We start from the raw sequence: 9,933 nt of genomic DNA, 5'->3' as shown, positions 1-9,933 counted from the left end.
AGAAAGGAAAGTAAAGTAAAAGAAAACAGGGAAAAATAATACAGAAAAAGAGAAAAAAAACAAGAGGAAAAGAGAAGAAAATAAAGGAAAAAACAGAAAATTGAAAGAGAACAGAAAAATAGAAGACAAAGAAAAAAAGAAGAAAAACAAAACAAAAAAGAGAATTAACGAGAATAAAAGAGAAAATAGAAAGAGGAAAAAAATAGAAAAAAACATGAAAGAAAATAAAAAGCATGAAACAAGAAAAAAAATCAAAAAACAGGAAGAGGAAAAAAATAGAAAAAAACACGAAATTAGAAAAATAATGAAAGAAGAAAAAAAAGTCGAAAAAAATAAATAAAAAAGCAAAAATAAGAAAAAAAATCGAAAAAAAAAAGTCAGATTAAAACAACAACAACAACCCGCAACCAAACACTCACAAACACACGAACAAACAAACATAATTACTACGAATGACACTGGGGTGGGGGAGGGGGAGGGCGGAGAGGAGGTAGGTGATGATGTGGGGGAGGGGGAAGGGTATAGGGGGGGAGGTACGACCCCTTCTCCCCCCCTCTTCCACCACCCCTCTCTCCCCTCCCCGCACCCCAATTTTGGAGGTGAGGAGAGGTTGACTTGGCCCCCCCACCACCCCCTTCTCCTCCTCCTCCCCCATCTTCCTCCTCCCCCTCCTCCTCTTCTTCGCATCTTCCTCCTCTTGTTGTTGTTGTTGTTGTTGTTGTTGTTGTTGTTGTTGTGGTCTTTGGTGGTCTGAAGAAGAGTAAGAGTAGTGTGTGTGTGTGTGTGTGTGTGTGTGTGTGTGTGTGTGTACATCTCCAACATACAGCAATGCGTTTACATGGGTCTCTCTCTCACACACACACACAGACACACACACACACACACACACACACACACACACATTTGCATGCATACAGCTGCGTTGCCGTGGGTACAACAAGCAATATGTGTGCGTGTGTGTGTGTGTGTGTGTGTGTGTGTGTGTGTGTGTGTGTGCCTATCTACTTTTGCCGCAGTCTGGGTTTTTAATGGACACACACACACACACACACACACACACACACAACCACAGAACCACAACAATTAACACGAAATATACAATTCTTCACCGATAATAATAATAATAATAATAATAATAATAATAATAATAATAATAATAATAATAATAATAATAATAATAATAATGATAATATCCCTCCCTTCTCCCATTAATCTTCCCACACACAAGCACGAGGAGGAGGAGGAGGAGGAGGAGGAGGGAAGAATCAAGTGATGGGAAGCAAATAGGAAGAAGAAGAGGAGGAGGAGGAGGAGGAGGAGGAGGAGGAGGAGGAGGAGAAAGGGGAAGGGGAGGAAGAGGAAAAGGAAGGGGAGGAGAGAAGAGAGAGAGAGAGAGAGAGAGAGAGAGAGAGAGAGAGAGAGAACACAAGAGATCGAGAACGAGAACGAGAAAAAAACGAGAACGAGTAAGCGAGCTCTGCCACTTTAAGAAGGCGAGTCGATAAAGTAGGTCGGGGAGGAGGAGGAAGAGGAGGGGGGAAGAGGAAGAGGAGGAGGGGTAAGGGGTGAGGGGCGGGGGTAGCTGAAGGAGGCACCGACGTGACACACACCCTCACTCCACCGAGGCCGAAGCCACACTAAATGCCAGACCAGAGGGGAGACTTTAGCAAGGGGACATAAGCGACTGTGCTGTGTGAGAGAGAGAGAGAGAGAGAGAGAGAGAGAGAGAGAGAGAGAGAGAGAGAGAGAAGGAGGAGAACGAAGAGAAAGGAGAGAGAGAAATGGAGGGGAAAAGAGAGGATGAGAAAGAAAGGGGAAAAATGGGAAAGGAAAGGAGAGGAAAAAAGATGAAGGGAAAGGAAGGAAAAGAAAGAAAGGAAGAGAAGGAAGGAAAAAAAGGAAGAGAGAAGGAAGACATGAAAGGAAGGGAAAGAAAGGAAGGGAAAAGAGGGGAAAGTAAAGAAAAGAAAGAGGAAGGGAAAAGGGAAAGTAAGGGAAAGAAAGAAAGAGGAAGGGAAATGAAGGGAAATTTAGGAAAAGAAAGGAAGAGAAGGGAAGGGAAAATAAAGGTAGAGAAAGGAAGGGAAAAGAAGGGATGGGAAAGGAACAAAAAGAAAGGAAGAAAGAGGAATGGAATGGAAGGAAAGGAAACAAAGAGAGAGTAAGGGAAGGGAAGGAAAGAAAATAAAGATAGAGAGAGGAAGGGAAAAGAGAGAAAAACTATATAAAAAAATCAATATATGGAACTGGACTAAAAAAAAAGAAAACTGAAAAAAATGTCATAATATATATAAAAAAGATAAAAAGCAAAGTTATGTTCCCCCGCCTATTAAAGAAAGAAAAAAACAACAACAACAATACAGAATTACAAAAAAAGAAAAAAAAAAAAAGAAAAAAAAGAATTAAGGCATAAAAAAATTAAAAAAAGATTATATTTGTGATGGAAAAGTTAAGAAAAAATGTCATTCCTTAACAAATTAAATGAAAATATGATGAAAAGTTGAAATTTGTGAAGGAAAAGTTAGGAAAATAATTTCTTCAGATAGTAAATGAAAATATGATGAAAAGTTGAAATTTGTGAAGGAAAAGTTAGGAAAAAGTAATTCCTCCCAAAATTAAATGAAAATATGATGAAAAGTTGAAATATGTGAAGGAAAATTTAGGAAAAAAAGTAATTCCTTCAGACAGTAAATGAAAAAATTATGAAAAGTTGAAATTTGTGAAGGAAAAGTTAGGAAAAAGTCATTTTTAGATAGTAAATGAAAATATGATGAAAAGTTGAAATTTGTGAAGGAAAAGTTAAGAAAAGTCATTCCCTTAGATAGTAAATGAAAAAATTATGAAAAGTTGAAATTTGTGAAGGAAAAGTTAAGAAAAGTCATTCCCTTAGATAGTAAATGAAAATATGATGAAAAGTTGAAATTTGTGAAGGAAAAGCTAAGAAAAAAAGTTGTTCTCTCCAAAAATAAAAGAAAAAAAGGATAAAAAGAAAAAATCTGAAGGAAACTTAAGAAAAATATAATGTTCTCTTTCCCCCAAAAACAACAACAAATATAAACAAATAACTAAATAACTAAACACTAGATAAAAGAAAAAAACTAGAAACAACAACACAAATACAGTTCAAAAGAATATGTATTTATATTTATTTGGAAAAGGTTTGAAAATAAGTAAGGTTTATCCTGCACCCAGAATTGATGTTGAACTGGGCATAACAAATAAAAATGTCAGGAAAAAGCTAAAAAGATGATATATACATTTTTTTTTTACGTCGTGGCCTATTGCGCCGGTAGGCTTCTTCCCGGTGTATCCTGAATTCCTGATGGTCGGTCCAAGGCTTCTTCCTAGTGGGGCCTGATGGTCGGCCCAGCCCGTTCTGGTGCAGGCGAGTGTTTATAGTGGCGCCATCTTGCATTGGCTCATGCTGCCCTCCCGGAGCTCATCTTTAATCCTAGAATCTAGAGTCCGGGTTGATAGGTGGTCTTCTGGACTGCATGTGGGTAGTTTTAAGCCACTCGGAGGTGGCTGAAAAATCCTAGCTTGGTGGCACCGGTCGGGGATTGAACTTGCGTCCTCCCAAACGTGGGCCCGTCACGCTATCCATTCAGCCACCCCCTCCCCTTATCAGCCACTGCCTCCCCTTTGTTTGTTTGAGATGAAGTCATTCGAGTGATATCCCAAGACTACGAAGACACTTATTACCAAGGGCATTAATCCGCCTCTCCAAGTCCCCATCTAGTATCCATGTCTCAGAGCCATAGAGTAAGACAGGAAGCACAAGGATTTGAAGACCCAGATCATTGTCCAGCACAGATATCGCCAACGCCATATACTTGTGCTGAGTGAGTCCATACCACCGTGGGCCAGGCCAATTCGCCGTTGTTCTGCGCTACACCACCATCATTTTTTTCTTTATGTTGGACCTACAGAACCACAGCTGTTGGGGCGCCATTCCTGCTTGGCTCGTGCTGCCCCCTGGATTGATTGATTATTGGGGCTTTCCTTGTTTGGCGCCGCAATTGCGTGGTCATATGGCGCCGAACCTAATGAGCCAATTGCATTTCTAAACGATATAAAGCCCCTGAAGCTCCACTTGATCTTCTTTAGAGAGTTTCGCTAGAGACCGTGTTAATGGGTGGTCATCAGGACAGCATGTGGGTTATTTTTGGCAACTGGAGTGGGAGCGGTGAGCAGTGTTTTTTTTTCTTTCTCTGTACTCTGCAGTAAAAAAAAAAAAAAATAAATAAAAAAAAAAAATAAATAAAAAATAATAATAATAATAACAATAACTTGGCGATGAGTGCAAATTGTCAGCTTGTAATGGTGGGCGGGACACGAACCTGGGTCTCTGGGTCACCGCGGTCGCACACTGACCACCCAGCCACCGCCTCCCCTGATATGAACTCCGCCAGTCAGAATTTATGGAGCGCCGAGTAGCGGGCTTTTTTTTTTTTTTGCACTATTTTTGTTGCCCTTGAGCCGTCTCCTTTGTTGTGGGGAAAAAAAAAAAAAAAAAAAATGCAAGATATCGTTCCACCCCCAAAAACTGACCTCTCTTTGGGGTGTTCATCTCTACTTTTTTTTTTATAAGAGCAACACTAGTGAGCTTTTTTGTTTTTACTTACTGTTGCCCTTGAGCTGTTTCCTTTCCTATAAAATAATGTGCAAACAGGAAATTATAATCCCCAAAATAAGTCCCAATTCTTGTAGGCAACAAATTATATCGAAGAAAAAAATATAAAAAATGGTTGTCCGAGATCTACTAATCATGGTATCATAAAAAAACTCTACAGATTAACCTGGTAGCAGCGACGGGCCAAATTTGTCGCTTTTTTTTATCATGTAGCAGCGACGGGCCAAATTTGTCGCTTTTTTTTATCATGTAGCAGTGACGGGCCAAATTTGTGGCTTTTTTTTACCATGTAGCAGTGACGGGCCAAATTTGTGGCTTTTTTTTACCATGTAGCAGTGACGGGCCAAATTTGTGGCTTTTTTTTTTTACCATGTAGCAGTGACGGGCCAAATTTGTGTTTTTTTTTACCATGTAGCAGTGACGGGCCAAATTTGTGGCTTTTTTTTACCATGTAGCAGTGATGGGCCAAATTTGTGGCTTTTTTTTATAATGTAGCAGTGACGGGCCAAATTTGTGTTTTTTTTACCATGTAGCAGTGATGGGTCAAATTTGTGGCTTTTTTTTACCATGTAGCAGTGACGGGTCAAATTTGTGGCTTTTTTTTACCATGTAGCAGTGATGGGCCAAATTTGTGGCTTTTTTTTACCATGTAGCAGTGATGGGCCAAATTTGTGGCTTTTTTTTACCATGTAGCAGTGATGGGCCAAATTTGTGGCTTTTTTTTACCATGTAGCAGTGATGGGTCAAATTTGTGTTTTTTTTTTTTACCATGTAGCAGTGATGGGTCAAATTTGTGTTTTTTTTTTTACCATGTAGCAGCGACGGGCCAAATTATGTGGCTTTTTTTTACCATGTAGCAGTGACGGGCCAAATTTTTGCCATGATATAAACCCCCCAAAAATAGATGATGCATAAACTGATCACAAATGCATTGATATATATTATGAAATGGTTTGCGTGAGTGATGATTTTTTCTCATTATTCTCACTTGGAGGGAACATTAAGAAACATGATCCCCGCAGCTACCGGGTTAAGACTCCACTATAGATTGTCAACTTATCATGGTGACTATAATTTGCCGTCAAGTCTCAGCTCAGGATGTGCATAGACAGTTGAGTGACGCCATGGAGGTATGAAGGGTGGAGGAGGCATGGCCCGCTAATCCTAGGCAGTGAGGTGAAGCCGCTGAACTGCATCCGTGTGCCTCCACTATGGCGGATTATTACACAGGGGTTTGGAGTCGGTGGAGTTGGCTACTTTTGGCCGGAGTCGCAGTCGGGGTCGGAGTCGGTAAATATACCCTTGACTCGAACTCCTAAGCATAGTCATTTATCGTGTAATATACTCGTGAATTTTTTTTTCTTTTACATTATCTAGATGCTGTCCATATAGAGTACACGTAATTAGGATGTAAATACGTGTAAAAAAATGTCCTCGAGAGAGTCTACCGGCACTTCAGGCAGCATCTAAAAACAATAGGAAAAAAAATTGCAATAGAGGGGAGGAGCATAGGGGCCGGAGTCGGAAAATTTCAACTACGACTCCACACCCCTGAGCGGATACCCGGATGAGAGCTCACGGCCAGCACCTTAGTTACTGTCTTTAGGCCATGACTTCCATTATGATTGTGTTGTTTTTATTACTGTATACTTACTGATGTGCTAGATATATTTTGTAAACGATAATACCTTGGTTTTGCCCGAGTGTTTTGGTTGACGCGCCCAAAAAAAATCATTAAAGATGCCTTGGTGTATGAGTGGTGACTTGGTGTATGTAGGCTGTGAATCGTGCATGGGGTCGTGCTTGGAGGGTCACACGGGCTTGTCGTCACAGGGTGGGTGAAGCGATGCACCCCCTGGCGTATGCTCTGATTGACTGATTGATTTTTCCTGGAGTTGTTATTTCCATCCTTCCTTCCTCTCTTTGTAATCTTTCCTCCTTCTTTAAATTTCCTTTACCTAGTTCCTTCCTTACTTGCATTACAGCATAACTCCAGAATCACACCCAACTCAGTCCCATAATGAACACCACCGATGAGCTAAAAGGTCTAGTCTCTTAGTCAGGAGGGTCGAGTTTGATCCCCGGCACTCACTGGTGTTCATTATGGGATATTTTCAATGTGTTAATACAGTTTCTCAGATACAACTCATTCTGGTGTAGTTTTTTGCTTCCATCCATCTCTTTCTTATCTTTTCCCCTCCATTCAATTTCTGTTACTTAATTCCTTCCTTCCCTTCTCTGTTCCTTCCTTCCATAACAGTATAATGAGAGATCAGAGAAAGAAAGGGGTGGAGGAAGAGAAAGCCAGAGAGGGGGAAGAAAGGGCCGTGAAAAAGATAAAATAAGGAGAAAGGAAAGAAAACAGAAAGACACAAATATGGAAATGACCCGCTTGGATAATTCTAAACGGGTGTGATTCTAGAGTTTTACCAAAATTCACCAAAGACAAAAAGAGAAGAGAATTAAAGACAGAGAGCAAGAGATGATAAAGACACAAGAATAGTCAGCCTTCCAAAGAGTATTATTGACAACTAGAAGAAAGAATAAAATAAATAAATAAATAAATAAATACGAACTTATCATACACAGACAAACACACACACACACACGTACACACAAACACATACACCCACACGTACACAAAAACACGTATACACACACACGTACACACAAAACACGTTCTCACACACGTACACACAAACACATACACCCACACGTACACACAAACATGTACACACAAACACGTACACACAAACACATACACCCACACGTACACAAAAACACGTACACACACACGTACACACAAACACGTACTCACACACGTACACACAAACACGTACACACAAACACATACACCCACACGTACACAAAAACACGTACACACAAACATGTACACACAAACACGTACACACACACGTACACAAAAACACGTACACACAAACACGTACACAAGGACAAGGACAAAGGTTCTGCACCGTTAAAAACCCCACCACGCCCACGCCCACCTTATTAGACCCCCATTTCCTCCTTATTTAAACGACGTACGCGCCGCTACGGACATCCCACGGACAGATATGACCTTAGGCTACCAGGGACATGCAGGAGAAGAGGATAGACTCACCCACAACCATGATTTTGGGTGAATTTCTCGGCGGTTAGGGTGGATCAGCTGGTCGTGTTGGCAGCCATGATTACTTGAGCTTGATGTCACAGGGCGAGTTTGATCTTGGTCTTGGTCGGGGATGCCACGTTATCGTACTCATCACACCGGATTTTCCCATTTCCAATGCATAATGATTGTAAAAAAGATTCTATAATTAACACTTTCAGCAATAACTAGAAATGGGTATCGTTAGTGTTATGGGTGCGACGGTTTTTAGTCTGAAATCGGGAAATATAAGAAGCTGAGTACGACAATCTGACAACGTTAGTCTTGATCTTGATGTCGCAGTAGCATGGGATCTCTCAGTTATATATTTTATTTATCCTATTTTTTAACGGTAAAGGAAGCAGCTCAAGGTCAAAAAAAGGAAACAATAATAAAAAAATCCCGCTAATCACTGCTCCTTTATTAAAAATGAGTTCATATATGCTGTCCTGTCGGCTACGCATTCATTTATTTACTATTCTCAATGGAAGGTGAATATCGACATCCAGTTTTTCAATACATTTTCTACAATACAAGTTTCATGTTTAGCGAATGTCCGAAGTTCCGTGACGTCACAGCGAACTAGGAGGCAACCCGATCATAGGTGTCTTGATACGCACTCCATAATTATGCGCTGCCCTGTCGGCTATCCATTCATTTATTTATTATTCACAATGCAAAGTGAATATCAACATCCAGTTCCTCAATACATTTTCCATAATACAAGTTTCACGCTTAGCGAATGTCCGAATCCCCGTGACGTCACACCAAACCACTGATGCCAGATTATCGTACTCAGAGCATGGTATTTACCGGATTTTGACGCCTAACTATTGCCAAAAAACATCGGGAATTAACTATTTTAACGATAAATATAAAGAAATCTCGTTATTGGGGCCCAGGGGACAGTTTTGGGGTCGGAAGTTGGTAAATATAAGAGGCTGAGTACAACAATCTGGCAACGTTGCATGATGACCGAACCAGTAGGAGGCAACCCGCGTGGGGGAGGAGTATTATGCAAGTGTTTATTTTCGTGTGTTTGCGTGTTTTTCAAGGGGCAAGGAGGGTCAGGGGGCGCCAAGATCCTGCCAGAACACAAGGGGCCGCCGCTCCCTTCCTAAAAGAGGCGTTAGGATGCGGAGGAGAGGCGGAAAATGGGTGAGTGGAGGAGAACGTGTGTTTGTTGATGTTTGTGGTGGTGTGGAGAGGCGTGGTAGTGTTGTTTTATTGACCTGTTTTACCTTTATTTACTGCTTCCTGGGGTTTGTTATTCCTTCGTGGTGAATCTTAAGGTGTTTGTGTGTTTGTTGACGTGTTTGTGTTGGTCTGAGGATGCGTGAGGTGTTTTAATTGACGTTTTAATTTCGATAACTGCTTCCTGGTGTTTGTTGTTCCTTCCTGGTGAGTCTTGGAGGTGTTTGTGTGTTTGTTGACGTGTTTGTGTTGGTCTGAGGATGCGTGAGGTGTTTTAATTGACGTGTTTTAATTTCGATAACTGCTTCTGGTGTTTGTTTTTCCTTCGTGGTGAATCTTAAAGGTGTTTGTGTGTTTGTTGACGTGTTTGTGTTGGTCTGAGGATGCGTGAGGTGTTTTAATTGACGTGTTTTAATTTTGATAACTTCTACCCGGTGTTTGTTAGTCTTCCTGGTGAGTCTTGGAGGTGTTTGTGTGTTTGTTGACGTGTTTGTGTTGGTCTGAAGCTGCGTGAGGTGTTTTAATTGACGTGTTTTAATTTCGATAACTGCTTCTGGTGTTTGTTTTTCCTTCCTGGTGAGTCTTGAAGGTGTTTGTGTGTTTGTTGACGTGTTTGTGTTGGTCTGAGGCGGCGTGAGGTGTTTTAATTGACGTGTTTTAATTTCGATAACTGCTTCTGGTGTTTGTTAGTCTTCCTGGTGAGTCTTGGAGGTGTTTGTGTGTTTGTTGACGTGTTTGTGTTGTTCTAGGGCGCACGTGGATCAACAAAAGCAAAAACACAAAAGGAAAAACAAAATTAAGGACCAGAATCAACCACAACATAACCTAACTCTTTACCCCAACCACACCTAAGTACACACACTAAAAGGGCTATTTCACTGGGCAAACTCTCCGTGGATCTTCAGTCAAACCACGATTTGCGCTGCGTGGTTCTCATTTGTTTCTTGTTATTGCTGAT

At 40.9% G+C, this 9,933-nt stretch overlaps 1 protein-coding gene across 1 annotated transcript in view; it reads right to left on the bottom strand.

Moving 5' to 3' along the window:
* LOC126986216 (protein EFR3 homolog cmp44E-like) overlaps positions 1 to 7,841 on the bottom strand; it is a 32,352-nt gene extending 24,511 nt beyond the window's left edge. Inside the window, exon 1 of the mRNA XM_050842187.1 lies at positions 7,755 to 7,841. Coding sequence (XP_050698144.1) covers positions 7,755 to 7,764 — 10 coding nt within the window. The 5' untranslated portion in view covers positions 7,765 to 7,841. The remainder of the gene's footprint in view (positions 1 to 7,754) is intronic.
* Between the last annotated feature and the right edge of the window lie 2,092 nt (positions 7,842 to 9,933).

The sequence above is a fragment of the Eriocheir sinensis genome, chromosome 61 (genome assembly GCF_024679095.1).
Source record: "Eriocheir sinensis breed Jianghai 21 chromosome 61, ASM2467909v1, whole genome shotgun sequence".
Classification (NCBI taxonomy): domain Eukaryota; kingdom Metazoa; phylum Arthropoda; class Malacostraca; order Decapoda; family Varunidae; genus Eriocheir; species Eriocheir sinensis.
Note: the sequence above shows the minus strand (reverse complement) of the source record. Positions and strands in the feature narration are given on the sequence as shown.